General features: G+C 47.9%; 1 protein-coding gene and 1 long non-coding RNA gene across 7 annotated transcripts in view; one reads left to right on the forward strand and one right to left on the reverse strand.

Annotated features, from left to right (window-relative positions):
• IKZF4 (IKAROS family zinc finger 4) overlaps positions 1-18,750 on the reverse strand; it is a 31,491-nt gene that overhangs the window by 10,488 nt on the left and 2,253 nt on the right. Inside the window, exons 2-8 of one of the 6 annotated variants that reach the window (XM_030822462.1) lie at positions 17,030-17,107; positions 9,997-10,048; positions 6,248-8,548; positions 4,388-4,481; positions 2,997-3,101; positions 1,116-1,376; positions 223-390 (exon numbers count right to left, since the gene is read on the reverse strand). In XM_030822462.1, coding sequence (XP_030678322.1) covers positions 223-390; positions 1,116-1,376; positions 2,997-3,101; positions 4,388-4,481; positions 6,248-6,334 — 715 coding nt within the window. In that variant the 5' untranslated portion in view covers positions 6,335-8,548; positions 9,997-10,048; positions 17,030-17,107. Of the gene's footprint in view, positions 1-222; positions 391-1,115; positions 1,377-2,996; positions 3,102-4,387; positions 4,482-6,247; positions 8,577-9,996; positions 10,140-17,029; positions 17,108-18,750 lie in introns of those variants that run through there. The other 5 variants (XM_030822463.1, XM_030822464.1, XM_030822465.1 and 2 more) reach the window with 5 other exon arrangements.
• LOC115837255 lies at positions 3,017-18,431 on the forward strand. Its single transcript, XR_004032293.1, has 3 exons — positions 3,017-3,126; positions 16,846-16,985; positions 18,252-18,431. It is a non-coding gene; the product is annotated as an uncharacterized LOC115837255 (long non-coding RNA).

Below are 18,750 nucleotides of genomic sequence, written 5' to 3' on the forward strand. Positions count from 1 at the left end.
ATATGGATGTAAAATACCCCATCAAGGTGTCTCCCAAATTTCCCATGAGGCCTTGCTGCCCAGAGGATGGGTGAGAGAGGCAGGGGGCCCTATCTGCTCTTAAATGCTCCTCCCTCCTCAATGACAGACACTGGAACTTCCCGAATACAAGAGAAGTCACTGAGCTCTACATACTGGGTGTGTTGGAGCCTCATTCCCTCCTCCCACTGGACAGTCACTGACCTGAGTGTGTGCGGAGGTGACCAGTGAGTGCATCACGCCGGCGGCAGGCATAGTTGCAGAAGGGACATTTAAAGGGCTTCTCCCCAGAGTGCAGCTTGATGTGGCGCAGCAGGTTCCCCTTCTGGGTGAAGGAGGCACCACACTGGTTGCAATGGAAGGGCCTTTCACCTGCAAGTGAAAGAACAAATCCCAGAGGACTGCATGTGAGGAACTTTGAAGGTTGAACCTATCGGGCCCCTACCTTGCCCAAGGGAAGGTGCTCTGAACACACTGCTGACGGGCAGAAGTGCAATGCACACAAACCCTGATTTATGAAGATCCCTTGGGGATCCCTGGGGTCTTACCATGGGGAAGGTGTGGATTAGAGGTGTGTGGCAGGGAGAGGGGCCTGGAACTTGAGGCCAAAAGACTGTTACCAAAAACTGAGCCCCACAGGGCCCACTCTGCCCTAGGAGCCCAAGGCCTGAGGAAGCTGAGAAGAGAAGGCTTTTGTTTTCTGTCTTTGTTGTTGTTGTTGTTGTTGTTTAATTATTAGATGGGAGGGCCCAAAGAATACCCAGGAGTCTTACCCCTATTGGACCATTGGCTCATTCTTGAGTCTACACTTTCCCCTCCCTCATATACTGAGAAAAATATCAGCTTTTCTTTGTAACAGCAGTTGAGGAAAGTGCCAGGAAACTACAGGTATTGAGGGGAATTCAAATTCTGTACCCACCCCCACCCTGCCTCGTTTTGTCAGCTGGAAAATGTGCTGGGTGAGACCCTTCCCTTTCTGAGGCTACCCACTCCCTGCATGGCCTCCTCCAGCCCCATACCTGCTGTTGTCCCAGCACTGCCCCTGCCTCTCAACTCCACCCTGGGAGCTCCTCCCAGAGCCCCTCTGGCTTACTTACCAGTGTGACTGCGCTTGTGCACCATGAGCACGTTGGGTCCAATACAGACCATGCCGCAGACGTCACACTTGAGCTTGCCATTGGGCAGCCGGATGCCCCCAGGGGAGTGAGGCTCTGGCCCACTACCATCACAGTAGCCCAAGGGCTCAGACAATGAATCTTCCACAATCACGCTGTCGTCCTTTTCCAGGAGCCGCTCATCTGGCCCCAGCAGTCTGCTTGACTCCTCATCGCTGTACATCTCCACCTTGATGGAGTTGGCTGAGGGGTGGGATGGTGTTTAGAATAGAGAGAGGCAAAGGGGGAAGCTGCTCCCAGGCCAGAATGGCACTCTTTTTTTTTTTTTTTTTGAGATGGAATTTCACTCTTGTTGCCCAGGCTGGAGTGCAATGGCACGATCTTGGCTCACTGCAACCTCCGCCTCCCAGATTCAAGTGATTCTCCTGCCTCAGCCTCCTGAGTAGCTGGGATTACAGGCATGTATCACCACACCCAGCTAATTTGGTATTTTTAGAAGAGACGGAGTTTCTCCATGTTGGTCAGGATGGTCTCAAACTCCCAACCTCAGGTGATCTGCCTGCCTTGGCCTCCCAAAGTGCTGGGATTACAGGTGTGAGCCACTGCGCCCGGCCCAGAATGGCACTCTTAAAGTTTAAGAGGGTATCTTTAGGCCCTGAGACATTCAAGCCTTAAGTGGAACTAACACCCTAGTATCCCTGCTGCTGATATCAGAATCCTATGGGAACCTGAGACAACCTTTTCTCCCACCCACCAGGCAAATAGGCTTCAAGAGAAAAAAGTTGGGCCAGGTGTGGTGGCTCACACCTGTAATCCCAGCACTTTGGGAGGCCGAGGCGGGTGTTTTCTTTTGAGGTCAGGAGTTTGAGACCAGCCTGGCCAACATGGTGAGACGCTGTCTTTACTAAAAATACAAAAATTAGCTGGGCATGGTGGTATACGCCTGTAATCCCAGCTACTTCGAAGGCTGAGGCAGGAGAATTGCTTGAACTTGGGAGGCAGAGGTTGCAGTGAGCCGAGATCATGCCACTGCAGTCCAACCTGGGCGACAGAGCAAGACTCCATCTCAAAAAGAAAAAAGTTGGGGGTACATAGGATGTCTTCTGTCACTGAGGAGAGGAGGCGACTAAGGGGAGCTTTTTTCTCTATTCTCTTGTCATTAAGAAAGATGTCTGGCTTGGCCCTGGGCAGGAAGCCAGCAAGTTAACAGTGGCGGGAAAACAGATCTAGGAAGACTGAAGGGGGACAACAGGCCAAAGAGAGCAAACCTGGAAGACAGACATGCTTACAGTTCCCTCCCACCCCATTAGATTGAACCCCTCTACCCCCTCCACCTCCATAAAACTCTGAGGCAGGGCAAGAGGGATAAAGGAAGAAGGAACCATTGAGGAGAAGGCTTTGGCTCTAGCTTCGACCTACATTCCTGGCTATTCCAACCATTTAGAGAATGTCACAGATCTAGGGCCAGCTGGGGAGGGGCAGTCATGGGGACCCTGTCTGGGTAGGAGAATGGGCTGTGGGGAGATGGGGAGGTCCTTCTACTCTCTATTTCCTATCTAACTCCACCTGATGACCATTTCTATCTACCTGCTTCTCTAATTCCATAATTTCTCTTTGAAACCTTTACCTTAATCCCACCTATACCTCTTTTAATTCCACCCTAGTCTGCCAGTGACTGACTATTCACTCTCCTTTCAGAAGCCAGAAAAACCCTAGACACTAGGCTCCTTATTGCTCTTAGAGACTAAGCAGGAGACCAGCAGGAGGTGACGATGGGGAAATGGTTGCCAGTGGAAGGTGAATTGAAGGCCAAATGCAACAGGGGGTGCCTACTGCCAGGAGGTGGTAGGAGGTTACACTTACCACTGAGTGAGCGGCTGGGAGAAGAGTGCTGGCTGTTGGGGGTGCTCACCGAGGGCCCCACTGGGGCCCCGAGGAACTCCTTCTCCAGAGATGAGTCCCCGCTACCTTGGAGGAGAGAATAAGAGGGCAGGTAAAGCTGGAGCTGGAGTTATCTACTGTCCATTGCCTAATCTTTTAAAAAAATTCAGTTAAATTTCACAAACATTTCCTTCATAGCCATGTACAAGGCAGTGTTGTATGCTGGGCACCATACCTTGCGCCCCCGCCAATATGGATGCCTGGTGCTGCCTTCTCTGAGCTCAGTGGCTGGGCCTTGCCTACCCTACCTTTATCTAGGCCTGAGGGGAAGAGCATCACTGCCTGACGTCCACAGGAAGCAGGGCTGGGGCTGGGCGTGCCAGGGCGGAGAGGAAAATGGGGGCTGCAGAAGGGACAGATGTTCAGGACAGACATTCTTCCCTACTGTTCCTCTCTGGAGCCCCCAGCCAGGTTCAGGATCTGCAGGAAAGGTAGCTGGAATTGTCCTTGAATCTAATGATAATATTAGTAATCATCATAGCAGCTAATAATATTAATTGAGTGCTTACTATGTGTCAGGCTTTATTCTGTGCACTTGAAATGAATAATTTCATTAATCTTCACAGCAACTATATGAAGTAGGTGCTAATATGATTTTTTCAGATGAGGCAACTGAGGTACAAAAGAGGTTACGTTAGTTGTTTAAGGTTACATAGCTGCTAGTGTGGAACTGGGACCACAGACAGTAAATGTCCATGTCCTTAACCAGCACCTACACAGCCAATTGGGGGTCACAATCTTAGTAGGGAAGAATTGGGTCCCTTAGACTTTCTAAATTCAGCAAAAATTTGATTACTCTAGAAACTCTCCTACTGATCTGATTCCAATCACGTGTTTACTATCTGATATTCATTGACAGTTAAGTGATCAATTTATTCTCAGTATATTTGTTTAAATTTTCTGATAAATTGCTTTGTAAAAATGCTTTTTGAGGCTTTCATAATGTTTTTCAAAATCAGATAACATACCTAAAGAAAGACATGAATGTCTTTTTTTAAAAAATCCCTCCTCCCCACAATCTTCTACACAAATATATAGGTGAAATAAAGATACATGTAGATAAACACACACAGAGACACAGCACACATGTAGATACATATAAAGAGAACATACCTATTGGGATAAACATACTGGTAGCCTTCTACATTATCTGCTAACATGAACATGCATGGATGTGTGCACACAGGCCTAAATATGGAAGAGAGAGAGAGAAAGCAAGAGAGAGTGCAAGAAAGAGAGAGGAAGCCTAAAATTCATCCCTGAAGTCCACCTATTAGTACTTTACCCAATTGCCCAGCTATGCACATACTTACTTTCACAAAATAAAGATTCCATTATAAAATGGTTGGAGTCTTGGGCCTGAGGCAAGAAATCCGGAACACACCCTCCTGAGGGATCCCTCTCCAGCTTTGGTCAGTGGGAAGAAAACAACCACTCAGGACTTTGGGACCATTTCCCATTCATATCCTCTCCTAAAGTCCCATTTTCCCCATTCTATCCCGTCAAAGCCTGAGGAAATTTGTTCACTATCTATAGAAAAAGCCTTATGGCTTGAATCTGAGTTTTCCCAGCTGGGGCTCTTTAGGTCAGCCATGGTTACCTAAAAATGTTGCCCGAAATCAGAACCACACACATATCATGAAGTGAGCATCTCAGGATTGTGGGTTGAGACTTGTAGACTCAGAGCCACTTTTAAATATATCCTTTCAACTAAGTGTAGGGTTTACTAGGGTTAGAAGGGCTGAAAAGGGTATCTTCTTATTCCTTTTATTAGTGCTGAATTGCCCTAAATCACTTGATGTTACTAATCAGGGAAGAACAGGGCACTTGGCTTTGAGGCCTTGACCCTAAAAGGATGAGTGAACTTGTTGGAAATCCATCGCTGGTCTCAGCTTGTTCGGCTGAGGCTGCCTCTTGAGGCCAGGGACTTGCTATGTGGAGGAAAATCTATTTAAAAGTACGCTTAGAAACACTGAGGGGAAAGCATCCTTTGTGACTTTCCCAGTTAAGGTCCAGAAACAGGAAGAGAAGCAGGAGTCACACCAGTAATTCAAGAGGCTCTTTGATGCTGTTGCTCTCCCTAAGATTAAGGTAAGGGGAAAAACAGGCTTAAGTCTACTTTCATGGGGCTAATATATATGTATAATGAATCTGTTTCAGGAGTCAGAAAGGCTTTCTTGGGCACCAAGGATTTTGAATTCTAGCTCAGGGGTGAAGGGGACTAGAGTAAGATTTAGGAACTTTAACAGTTCCTCTCTCAGCCCCAGAAACCCCAGTGAGGGAATTTCAAAAGTCTGGGACTCCCAAGAAATCCCAGACTGTCAAAGCCAAGAATTAAGGCTGCTCTTAGGTCTCTGAGAAATTTTCTTGCTCAAAGTCATCATAGATTGGCTGAACCCCCAGAGGGCAAAGCCAAATCATGAGGTTCACATCAGAGGAACTGGGAGGTAGGTAAAGGCTGAAAAGCAGGAGGGAGAGAAAGGAACTGGGAAACAGGCCACAAGCTAAAGGTGTTTCACATGTTAAAGGAGGCTAGCCCTCCACTCCTGCTGCCTTTCCTTGAGACCTTTAAATAGTGGCTACATCTAGGGAATAGCCATGAGCTTGGAGAACCTCCGCACTTCTCTGCAAGGCACCTCATCATAACTGCTTTCCCTTTCTTGACCATGGGCTCCAGGGTGGCAGGATCCTAGCCTGCTAGCAGGGAATAGTGGGTACAAGAGCAAAGAAAGACGCCCATCCTCAGCTCTTTTGTGGGGAGGAGGCTGAGGCCCCTCAGATCTCTGTTCCAGGCTGAGGCATCTGTTTGCCAAGGCTCCTCTTCCTTACCTTGATTTTCTCCACTACCCCTTCCCACCCAGGCCTGTCTCGGCATCTCACCCCAGGCAGCTCTACCTCTATCCCCAAGGCCTAATCAAGATGTCACCATAGGCTCCCACTGTCCAACTCGCCGTCTTTGCTTAGCAACACCAAACACCCTTTCCCATCCTCCGCAAGTATAAGGAGGAACGCCCCCTCCCCCGCTACACACACACACACACACACACACACACACACACACACACAGCCCCCATCCTCTCCATCTCCTCAGGCTTGGGAGTAGTTACTGAATTGGCTCCCTAGCCCCAGCACCCCCTTCCTCCCTCCACTAGCCGCCTTCTGCCTGAACTTACATTATCCTTCCCTTGCCGGTGAGACCCTGGGGTGCGAACGCGGCCGCCGCCTTGGAAACGGCGAGGGAGTGCGGGTGGTGTATGCATGTCTGCGTCTCAGTGGCAGGCAGGGGTGAGCCCAGCCACTCACCTTCCAGGAAGCGTGGATTCCTGGAAGTGAGGGGAACCGCCGTCATTTCGCAGGCAGCAGCAGCGGCACGGTGAGCAGAGGCCCACGGCTGCAGCCAGCAAGAGCAGCTCAGCCCAGGGTGTATGTGTGTTGAGTGTGTGTGTGTGTGTGTGTGTGTGTGTGTGTGAGACAGAGGGAGAGGGAGAGAGGGAGAGAGAGAAGGAGAGGGGAGAGCACGCTTGGATGTGCTTGGGGAGGGGGCTGGAGAGAATGTATATGTGTATATAGTGGGGGAGATGCTAGGCTACAGCATCCCTTTTCCAAGACAGTGAAGGGGGTGGGTGGTGGGTGTGTGCACAGGGAGGGAAAGGCAGATGCTGTTGCCCCTCGTGCCCAGCAGACAAAGAGGAACTGCACAACAAATGCCTGAGAGAGGCAAGAGTGTGTGTGTGTGTGTGTGTGTGTGAGAGAGAGAGAGAGAGAGAGAGAGATGGATGGGCCTGCGGGTGGGAGGGAGAAAGGGGGGGCCCCAGGGAAGGCCCAATCCTCTGCCAGCTGGGGAAGCCAAGGCCCCAGAGGTCATGGGGCCCAGGACACGGACAGCTTCAAGGCTCTCAGATAGGCAGAAAGCCCCTCCCCCACCAAACTCTTTCCCTCCTCCTTCAGGAGGAAGGTTGCTCTCTAGATCTGGGGACTGACAGCCTCCTCCTTTCCAGCAGTGAGAGGGCCCAGCAGAGTCTGGTGTCAGGCTAGTGTTGCTCCGTGGCCCTGAGACCTTTCAGATCCCAGGCAAAAAGGCTGGTACGGTCTCCCCACTTCCCCTCCCTCCTGTGCCCCTGGGGCCCCAGCAGCCGAAAGCCCTGGATGAATCCGCCCTCTATCAGGACAAGGCCTCTGCTCCCTTCCCTTTCAGAGGAGCTGCTCACTGACAAACTGACCTACTTTGGAAGACTACATTTTCTGATTCCAAGAATTTGGGGGTGGGAGGGGCTGTGAAACTTTGGGCTGCCTATCCCTGAATCCCTTTCTACTAAAGTTCTCTTAAACATTTCACAGTCTCAGAAAACTTGGGGCAAGCACTGCTCAGTCAATTAATGGCAGGAGCTGGGTTTCAGCAACTGTTTCCCTTGAAAGATAGGAAAATGGAGGGGGTGGTTATCTGTGCTGTAAATTAATAGACTCCTGCTTATCTCCCCCTTTTCCCTGCCCCAGAAGGGAATGATCTGTACCTTTAAAAAGAGAAAAGGGGAGAAAAGATGGATTTTCTGAATCACATTCTGTGAGGAATTCAAATCTCTTGGAAGAACAGGAGAGATACCCTTTTCATCAAGTGGCCTGATGAGGGAAGGTCACCTGGCACGGAGCAGAAGAACTATGATGGCCCGTGGAGGCCCGCAGTGTGCTTCAGGAGGGCTGGGTGCTGCAGCCTTTCCCGCTGCTTCCATATGACTCTTCCAGGAGAGATGGGTCAGTGATGAGCGCAGCTATGCCCAGTCCTAAGAGGGGTACTTTTCAGGGCTAATGGTAGCCCTACTTTGACTTTCCCTTTTCCCTTTCTAAGGTAGCTGCTGACATCTAGAATTCTCAAAGTACAGAGGAGGAGTTCCTGGCCTCCATTTCCATTCAAATACCATCCTGTGCAGAGGCCACTTCTTATCTAGGAAATGCCAATCTGCTGAAAGCAGGGAAAACTTGGTTTCATAGCACGGTGAAGCAAATCACCTCCATGAGTATCCAATATTCTCCATAAACAGGTTTGAAAAGAGCTCCACGGGATTTGTAGTTTCTCATTTGCCTGGTTTATGGCAGGGACTGGATTTTATCCATCTGAGTGTTCCCCAGCATTAAAGCAGGGTCCCAAGTGTACTCGTTGCTCAGTAGTGGTTTTCTGAATAGGCTTAACTGAGCAGGAGGTAGGAGGGCTGGCTCACTCCTCACAAGGCCATGACTTTTGTTCTAATAAAGTTTATTCCAATTAAATGAGTCTACCTGATCCCTGTCATTCTGTCAAGCATGTGGCAGGTATTGAATGCCTTTACCCATTCCAACTCCTTCCCTCCTTAAACAAGAAAGGGGTCAGAGTCAACATCTTACCTTACATTACCCGGGTGTTGCCAATGACTCTCATATGTGTGTCTGACCCATCTTGCTATCTCCTTTAGTGCATGCCAATAATTCCTTCATTGGTCCTACTTTAGAGTAAAAAATAAGCTATAGGTCATTTCCACAATGGTGCTTGGGTTTCTGATAGGGATACTCATCACATCAAAACCCAGTTTTGGTTTCTATTATTTCTTTTTTTTTTGAGATGGAGTCTCACTCTGTTGCCAGGCTGGAGTGCAGTGGCGTGATCTCGGCTCACTGCAACCTCTGTCTCCTGAGTTCTCCTGCCTCAGCCTCCTGAGTAGCTGGGACTACAGGTGTGAGCCACCACACCCAGCTAATTTTTGTATTTTTAGTAGAGACAGGGTTTCACCATGTTGGCCAGGGTGGTCCCGATCTCTTGACTTCGTGATCTGCCCACCTCAGCTGCCCAAAGTGCTGGGATTACAGGCGTGAGCCACGTGCCTGGCCTAATTTTTGTATTTTTAGTAGAGAGGGGGTTTCACCATGTTGCCCAGGCTGGTCTCGAACTCCTAACCTCAGGTGATCTGCCTGTCTCCCAAAGTGCTGGGATTACAGGCGTGAGCCACCGTGCCCAGCCTTGAGTCATTATTTTAAAATGGAGACATTTCATATAAAAATTTGGATTTCTGATTTCTCTTAAAAATTTAGAAGTTTTGGCCACACTAGATACACATTCCTGCATGACAAGTTCTAGTGGACACTGAAAGCTGCTGTCCCTTTAAGTGGGACATATGTTCTCCACTTCATGACAGCAGCCCCCGCCATTCTTTTCTGCTTATTATCCTAACCTTACTTCACTCATTCACATGACCACCTGGCCCTTGCAGGCCTTTGAGCTTTGAAACCTTGTGCCACTCTATCTAGATAGAACAGGATTTCATGTTTGGCTGGTGACTTCAGAGCAAAGGAGAAGGAACCATGTCTTGTTTCCATCTATTTGCTTCAAATTCTTCTTTTTTTTTTTTTTTTTTTTTTTTGAGACGGAGTCTCGCTCTGTCGCCCAGGCTGGAGTGCAGTGGCGCAATCTCGGCTCACTGCAAGCTCCGCCTCCCGGGTTCACGCCATTCTCCTGCCTCAGCCTCTCCGAGTAGCTGGGACTACAGGCGCCCGCCACCACGCCCGGCTAATTTTTTGTATTTTTAGTAGAGACGGGGTTTCATCGTGGTCTCGATCTCCTGACCTCGTGATCCGCCCACCTCAGCCTCCCAAAGTGCTGGGATTACAAGCGTGAGCCACCGCGCCCGGCCCAAATTATTCTTCTAATGATGTCTGCTCATATTCCCCTCCTATTCCCTTCCTCTATCCCCCAAGAAGTCTGGAAAAGAGAATTACTATTTAGGGAATGTAAGATCACCAAAATAACTGCACACTACTAAGGGCCACCAAGCATGAGTGTTAGCTGTGTGACTAGGACATTTAGAGGCTGTGTGCCTAGGCTGAAGGCTCTCTGCTCTGCTCTACAGGAGAGTGTCTGCTTCCAGCCCCTAACAAACAGAACACACAGAAGGCATACCAGACATATAGGAGCGGCCATTGCAGTCTTCTATGTCCATTTTAAAGAGATTCTGCTGAAAGAGAAAATAGCTGCTATTAGAAGATAGCTCTGGGAAGGGAGGAGGCTTTTCTTTAACATTCTTGAGTTAGCAAGAAACCTAAAGGAGCACTTAAGCATGGTGTGATATTATCCTAAAGAAGAAAAACCTTAGCCAGGCACTGTGGCTCAACGCCTGTAATCCTAGTGCTTTGGAAAGAAGGTGGGAGGATCGCTCGAGCCCAGGAGTTTGAGACCAGCCTGGGCAATATAGGGAGATCCCATCTCTACAAAATATAAAAATAAATTAGGCATTGTGGCATGTGCCTGTAGTCCCAGCTATTCAGGAGGCTGAGGTGGGAGGATCACTTGAGCCTGGAGGTCGAGGCTGCAGTGAGCTGTGATCTTACCACTGCACTCCAGCCTGGGTAACCGAGCGAGACCCTGCCTCCAAGAAAAACCTTACACTTTGTCCTGGTGAAAGACAACGTACCCTGATTTACAAATCCTAATATTTCCTCCAATTTACAACTTCTGCAGGCCTCCCCAGCCTCTGAGGTGGAAACGCTATCTTAATCCAGAGTGGTCCTGGATTTTGAGATTAGACCGTGTATGTAGGTGGAAGTTACACCTCAGCCCTGAGGAAGCAAAGAAACAGCCCCTTAGAGGCTCTATACCGCAGTTAAAGATGGGGGTAGTAATAAGAAGAAGCTGGGTTCAGTCATTCAAGGGATTCTGTCTTGGAGTATGTGGTGTGAGGGAGGGTGACAGGAAAGTAGAAGACGGAGGAGAGCAGCCCACTCAGGGTTCAGTGATAAGTCCTCCACTGAAGGTGTAATAAACAAGTTAAACCTGTAAATGGTTATCCCCACCCTCTCATCAATTACTCTGCTACGCTTATTTTAAAAAAGGAGGGGGGAGTCTGAATTTAAAATGAAGGTTAATGTCTATTTGAGGGAAGGCAAGCAGTAATTGGCAGTAGAGTATTAAACAATCAGGAACTGAGAACACTTAAAAGTGATAATTTGTTGCAATGAAGTATCTCTTTAGGAGCCTGTGGGAGGAGAGAAAAAAAAAATCTGGTGGAAATTTACATACCTCCAAAATTGCGGCCAGCATGGTGGCTCACACCTGTAATTCCAGCACTTTGGGAGGCTGAGTTGGGTGGATCATTTGAAATCAGGAGTTCAAGACCAGCCTGGCCAATATGGTGAAACCCCGTCTCCACTAAAAATACAAAATTATGGCCAGGCACACTGGCTCACACCTGTAATCTCAGTACTTTGGGAGACTGAGGCGGGTGGATCACCTCAGGTCAGGAGTTCGAGACCAGCCTGACCAACATGGAGAAACCCCATCTCTACTAAAAATAAAAAAAAAAAAATTAGCCAGGCGTGGTGGCACATGCCTGTAATCCCAGCTACTCGGGAGGCTGAGGCAGGAGAATCGCTTGAGCCTGGGAGGTGGAGGTTGCAGTGCACCGAGATCCTGCCACTGCACTCCAGCCTGGGCAACAGAGTGAGACCCGGTCACAAAAAAAAAAAAAAAAAAAAAAAATGAAAATTGCATTCCCCACTCATCTGATGAAAACTAAATGCCCTGAGGCAGAGGCAGAAGCAAAAATGGGGCAAGGGAACAGTCTGAGCTGCTGTGGGGATTCTTAGTCTTTTTGAAGGATCTCACTGAGGCAGATGGATAAAGATTTGGTTTGCTCGTAATGGTATATGGAGAGAGGTAGGAGTGATGGGGTGCAGGAAGGCATACAGAGGAAAGTATCTGTTTTCCTGCCCCCCCACCCATTTCTTGTCTGGAGTTGAGAGACTCCTTTTAAAGGCTCATGAGAAAACCTGAAACATGGGCTTACCTTCACTTCACAAAGCAATTCTCTCTTACATTTTGTCAGAGGGATTCCTAATATCAACCCTCTTTCCCTAGGAAGCCAGGGCATGGAGAAAAAAATTCTCTAAGTTTATTAACCCTCTTTTCTTGACATCCTTCCTGGGATGGGACTGGACCACTAGAACAAGCCATAATAATAAGTGTTCGTTCAAGGGTCCCTTAGGAACAATCATTAGAAGAGCCCAAGTCCGCAGTTGTTAGAGAACTCATACTCTCTGGAACTAGCCACAAAACTTGAGATAGAGATCAAAAGATAAAGGAGGGCAATCTGATATTGAGGGGCCCTTTCATTTCCAAATCATTAGACTCATAATTGCCCTTTGGTGTTTTTCAAAATGAATGGAAAGCTCAGGCTGGGCATGGTGGCTCACGCCTGTAATCCCAGCTCTTTGAGAGGGCGAGGTGGGTGGATCACCTGAGGTCAGGAGTTCGAGACCAGCCTGGCCAATGTGGCGAAACCCCATCTCTACTAAAAATACAAAAAAATTAGCTGGGCATGGTGGTGCACACCTATAATCCCAGCTACTCGGGAGGCTGAGGCAGAATTGCTTGAACTGGGGAGGTGTAGGTTGCAGTGAGCAGAGATCACGCCACTGCACTCCAGCCTGGGCAACAAAGGGAGACTCCATTTCAAAAAAAAAAGAAAAAGAATGCAAAGTTCAAAGTGCCACTTGAAGCCGGGCGTGGTAACTCATGCCTATAATTCCAGCACTTTGGGAGGCTGAGGCGGGCTGATCACAGGGTCAGGAGTTCGAGACCAGCTTGGCCAACATGGCAAAACCCCATCTCTACTAAAAATACAAAAATTACCCGGGCGTGGTGGGGTGCGCCTGTAATCCCAGCTACTCGGGAGGCTGAGGCAGGAGAATTGCTTGAACCCGGGAGACGGAGGTTGCAGTGAGCCGAGATCATGCCATTGCACTCCAGCCTGGGCGACAAGAGCAAGACTCTGTCTCAAACAAAACAAAACAAGCCCACAAAGTGCCACTTGAAACTTCCCTCACACACCTCCCCATGCAGGAGAGGAAAGAATGAGCAGGATTTTCCTGTTTTCTGCTTGGAGAAACTGAGAGAAACTGAGGCTGAGAGCAGTGAAGTTACTTGTCCCAAGGTTCATGGTGAGAATAGAACAAGAACAAGAACACAAGTTGCCTGCCTCTCTGAGGTGTCCTCTTTCTGTTAAACCTTTCAAAAGCCAGGCTACTCAAGGCCTTCATGGGTTTTCTTGCTTTTCCCTGTTTTTTTTTTTTTTTTTTTTTTGAGACGGAGTCTCGCTGTGTTGCCTAGGCTGGAGTGCAGTGGCATGTGTTTGGCTCCCAGGTTCAAGCAGTTCTCCTGCCTCAGCCTTCCGAGTAGCTGGGACTACTGGCATGGACCACCACACTCAGCTAATTCTTTTCCCTGGTTCTAATATCAGGTAAGTCATCTTTTCCTTTGGTGTGATCCCTGTGGGAGTGGGGTCTGTTACTTAAAAAGGAAGAAGAAGTCGAGCTGGCTCTACAGGAAGAAATATGCTCATATTATTTTGTGTGTGTGTGCATGTGTGTTTGTGTGCATGCAGCATGCCTAATGCCTGTGTGAATGAAGGGCTAGACAAGCACTAGGTGGGTAGAACAGGTGAAGCATAGCATTCAGCTAGCACTGGCTCAGAAAGTGTATCTCATTCTTGGACTTTTGCCCAAATGGCCCCAAAACAATTTCCAGAAAGGTCTGAAGGAGTTGTTTTCTGAGTTGGACTTTCTTTCTAACAGTAAGCTGAGCTTTCCTGCTTAATTGCTCTTAACATGTGCTCTGTGACACATCTTGGGCAAAATCAGTACTTAGCTGTACTTAGCTGACTCCAGCTGGGTTTTTGTTTGTTTGTTTCTTTTTTTTTTTTTGAGATGGAGTCTCGATCTGTCACTCAGGCTGGAGTGCAGTGGCACGATCTCAGCTCACTGCAACCTCTGCATCCCGGGTTCAAGTGATTCTCCTGCCTCAGCCTCCCGAGTAGCTAGGATTACAGGTGTGCACCACCACACCCGGCTAATTTTTGTATTTTTAGTAGAGACAGGGTTTTGCCATGTTGGCCAGGCATGTTGGCCAGGCTGGTCTCGAACTCCTGACCTCAGGTAATCTGCCCACCTCAGCCTCCCAAAGTGTTGGGATTACAGGCGTGAGCCACTGCGCCCGGCTCTCCAGCTGGTTTTAATACCAAGTTGGTAACCCTGGAAGTGAGAGGGCATTGGATTGAAACTCTGCTGTTTTCAGTCCTGGTTTTCTGTGCAAACCAGGAGCAAATCAGTAGATGTACTTTACTCTTTGCTCAAGTCTCCCTGCAGCACATCCTGCCTAGCCTTCCTACTCTCTACCCCTTAAAGCACCTCCTCCCCTGCCTAACCAGCCAGGCAGATCTTAGCATCTCCTTAGAGGAACTGGGTCAAATTAGGCAGTGCCAATTGGAGACACATTGCAGGAGGAGGAGGTATAAGGAGAGGGAAGTTAGTTACATGAGACAGTATTGTATCAAAGATCTTGGAAGGAGATTAGCTTTAAAGCAACATAACTGTCCGCCGGGGGCGGTGGCTCGCACCTGTAATCCCAGCACTGTGGGAGGCTGAGGCAGGCAGATCACTTGAGGTCAAGAGTTCAAGATCGGCTGGGCGCGGTGGCTCACGCTTGTAATCCCAGCACTTTGGGAGGCCGAGGCAGGCGGATCACGAGGTCAGGAGATTGAGACCATGGTGAAACCCCGTCTCTACTAAAAAAAAAAAATACAAAAAATTAGCCAGGCGTGGTGGCGGGCGCCTGTAGTCCCAGCTACTCGGAGAGGCTGAGGCAGGAGAATGGCGTGAACCCGGGAGGCGGAGCTTGCAGTGAGCCGAGATTGCGCCACTGCACTCCAGCCTGGGTGACAGAGCGAGACTCCGTCTCAAAAAAAAAAAAAAAAGAGTTCAAGATCAGCTTGGCCAACGTGGTGAAACCCCATCTCTACTAAAAATACAAAAATTAGCTGGGCTTGGTAGTACGTGCCTGTAATCCCAGCTGCTTGGGAGGCTGAGGCATAAGAATTGTTTGAACCCTGGAGGCAGAGGTTGGAGTGAGCTGAGATCATGCCATTGCACTCCAGCCTGGGTGACAGAGTGAGACTCTGTCACAAAATAAATAAATAAATAAATAAAGCAACATAACCGTCACTCAGTGATGGCGGGTAGGCACATATGTACCCTAAATTCAGCTCTGAGCTGAATACAAAGCAACTAGAAACAATCAGTGTTCCAATTCAAAAGGAATATCTCTGTGAGGAGGGAGGAAACGCTGGTCTTGTAATCTCTGGAGACACAAATTTTCTTCCCTGTTCTTATTTATTCATTATATTTACTAGAGATGGGATCTTACTATGTTGTCTGGGCTACAGTGCAGTGGCTGTTCATGGGCACATCACAGCACACTACAGCCTCAAACTCTTGGCCTCAAGCAATCCCCCTTCCTCAGCCTAATGAGTAGTTGGGACTACAGGTGCATGTGCCACTGTGCCTAGCTCTTCCTCATTTGTTTGAATCCACTTGGCATAAACAAGAGTCCTCCATGGCCCTGGCTTTCTCCCATCAACATTATAACACATTTGAACAGGAATGGGCATCCTTTCTAAACAGAAGATTTCCCACCAGGCTCCCTGACAGGCAGCAGTGACGGCCATTCCAGAGTCTGATTTCCAAGAGGAGGTCAGGTATCAGCTACCACTCCCCTTTCCCCAGAAACATTCTCACAGCTCTAAGTATTGAGGACAAAAATGTGAGAAAGTCAGGTTTTCTCTATGTGGTGGCTCTGAAAGCCTGAAATAAGATGGACATCACTAGTGATTAAAACTCTTCAAATACTCTAAAGAATCCTGTTTAATCCAGTAACACTTCAAAATTGGAATTTAGGCTGGGCATGGTGGCCCATACCTGTAATCCCAGCACTTTGGGAGGCCAAGGCAAGAGGACTGCTTGAGGCCAGGAGTTCTAGGCCATCCTGGGCAACATAGTGAGATCCTAAAAAAAAAAAAAAAGTAATTTAGGCCAGGTGTGGTGGCTCACGCCTGTAATCCCAGCACTTTGGGAAGCCAAGGCGGGCGGATCACCTGAGGTCAGGAGTTCGAGACCAGCCTGACCAAATGGAGAAACCCCATCTCTACTAATAATACAAAATTAGCCAGGGGTGGTGGTTCATGCCTGTAATCCCAGCTACTCAGGAGGCTGAAGCAGGAGAATCACTTGAACCCAGGAGGCGGAGGTTGCAGTGAGCCGAGATCGGGCCATTGCACTCCAGACTGGGCAATAAGAGCGAAACTCCGTCTCAAAAAAAAAAGTCATTTAACACATGCTTAATGTGGCCTAGGGGGTAAAAGGTCATGAGAAGAATATTGCTGGGAAAGAGGGTGAAGGTAGAGAGAATGGCAAGGATCCATACCATGTTTTTGTTATTATTCCCAAACTATAACAGGCAGAAGTGGAAAAATTTTCTCCACCTTCCCTTAGTACCTGGGTTCTGCGGTGGAGAGCAGTAGTTATTAACAAGACAGAACTTCCCATGTGCCTTGGGTATGAGCCATTCAGGTGCTACAAGTAGAGCAAACCCACAGCATCATCCTCTACTGTCTGTGCCTTCCTGAACTGAATGAAATCTGAGCAAAAATATGTTGGAATCACATAGCTGGCTCTGCTCTCTATCAAAGCTTTGCATAACTGAGGAGGGAGAAGACGCAAAGGGGCCAGGGAAAGGTATGGAATTAGCCATACCTTTAGTCTGCAAGCCCCTTTCCAGGAAAAAGACCTAGACATCAAGCAATTTGCAGCTCTGAAATTATCTTTAGGGTCAACCTAGTGCTCTCTGAAGGAAACCCACCAACCTTAGCTCAGCTCATGTGTTTGTCTTTACAGTGGAAAGGTCTGACTCATTTTTCACCAGGCTGTAGATGGTGACCTTCTGTCTACATATAATACAGTTGAAGACAGCTCAGCTTCATTATCCAAGTGCTTGGGGAGCAGTGCAGAGGGGATGAATTCCCAGGTCATCCTAGGAATGGCCAGTCTCTAAAATAAAAAGGGGTAAGAGCTGAAAACACAACACCTGGGCAGGGGGAAAATATCACCTCATTGTCTCCTTTTAGATCTCAGATGGATGCATCTTTTCTCTTGTTCTTTGCGCTTCTCTGTCCTCCCCATGTAGACTGCAGAAGAGAGAGAAGGCTAAGGTTTATGAGTGGGAGAAGAAACAATCCTATCCCTCCCATGTCTCATTTCAGGACATAAGGAACTAAGGAAAAGGGCCAAACTAAACACTTTAAATCACTAGATATGATACATAGGAGATGATACTTTTTGGGGTTTTTGGGTGTACCCCCAAGTATAGCTCTCTGTTTATAGAAAGGCCTCACAAAATCATTGCTGTTCAGTGGTATGTTTGGGCAGGGGTGGAGAAAGTAGAGCAGGGAAATTCAATTTGAGTTTTATAATAATCAGTTTTAAAGCCAAAGATGCCCAAAACAGGGTTAGTGCTCTCAAGTGAAGTTTGAAATTACAGGGAAGTCTCAGTGAAGTATTCTGACTAGGGTACAGTAGCAAAAAAATGTAGAAGAGACAGGAACAATTGCCTTTGATTGCAATTGTGCCCAAAAGTCCCTAATACATGCTGATCAAAAAAGCTCACTGTTTTTTGGGCCAGAAAGATGTTTTCAGGCTCCTCTGCTAATAGTCTTGCTCTGATAATCCAATTTGGTAAGCCTCTCTTCATGTGGAGGGTCTAGGGCAGGGGTACACCAGGAACTGAGAAATCCTGGAGCTGAAATGGAGTTGAGAGATGATCTACAATTTCCTGGTTTTTAACAGAAGAAACTAAGCCCAGAGTCACCAATCTCGTTAACAACAGAATTAGGACATGTAGAGCCCAAGTTACCGTTAGAGGGTTCTTTCCACTGGAACACTATATTAAATCTTGCCCCAGTTGGAAGATTTGGGCCACGCTGCTTGCCTTCTTTCTTGGGTTATTAAATGAACGGTTTTTGGGTCTGCGTCTTGGTGACCTAAATCCTTGAACTGGAAACACAGGCTTATGGATGGGAGGATAAATAATCCTCTTCCTCCTATGTCTCTTTTCAGAGATAATGGACTTGAGGAAAACACCAAACTAGATGGTCATTAAGTCTCTTTAAAGTAGAAACAGCCTCTTAGCTCGAGGACTACCCCAGCATATGTATTGCATCAGAGCCTACAATGTGGATCCTACCCGCAGCTGGACCAGGTCATTCATATCAGCACTACCCTTTCTTAGATGCTTTTGTCTGATAAACTTTGAACCTATCTCTCTGTTTCCAGAACAGAGTCCATAACTCTTCTAAGAAGAGGAAGCAAATCAAAGCCTGGAATTCAAAGCTTTCTTCAGCAGAGTCAACAGACCAATAAAGAAACGGAGTCCCTCTGCCTGTGGCATTGTCCACACTCACAGGGTCCCACACTCTTATTTGTTCCTACAGAGTAAAACGAGGCTAGAAATACCTATCTTTCTTTTTCTTTGGGGTGTGTGTGTGTGGAAAGAGAGAGAGAGAGATGGCCAGTTGGGGAAAAAAATAATTCCTTTGTGGATACTGCTGTGTGTGTGGGGGCGGGGGGTACGGTGAAAGGTGGGATAAGTTTCTCCCATGCTGGGAAGTTCAAGCTGCAGATTTCAAACCAAGAGGACATAAAGAGACTTTCAGTTGCATTTTCACTGGAAAAAAGTCAGGACTTATTTCTGAGCCAAGTCCTGAAATATGCCTTACCCTTAACCTACTCAGAGGAAGGGGATTGCCCAGAAGCTACAATTCAACTAACTAAC

This window comes from Nomascus leucogenys, chromosome 11 (genome assembly GCF_006542625.1).
Source record: "Nomascus leucogenys isolate Asia chromosome 11, Asia_NLE_v1, whole genome shotgun sequence".
Classification (NCBI taxonomy): domain Eukaryota; kingdom Metazoa; phylum Chordata; class Mammalia; order Primates; family Hylobatidae; genus Nomascus; species Nomascus leucogenys.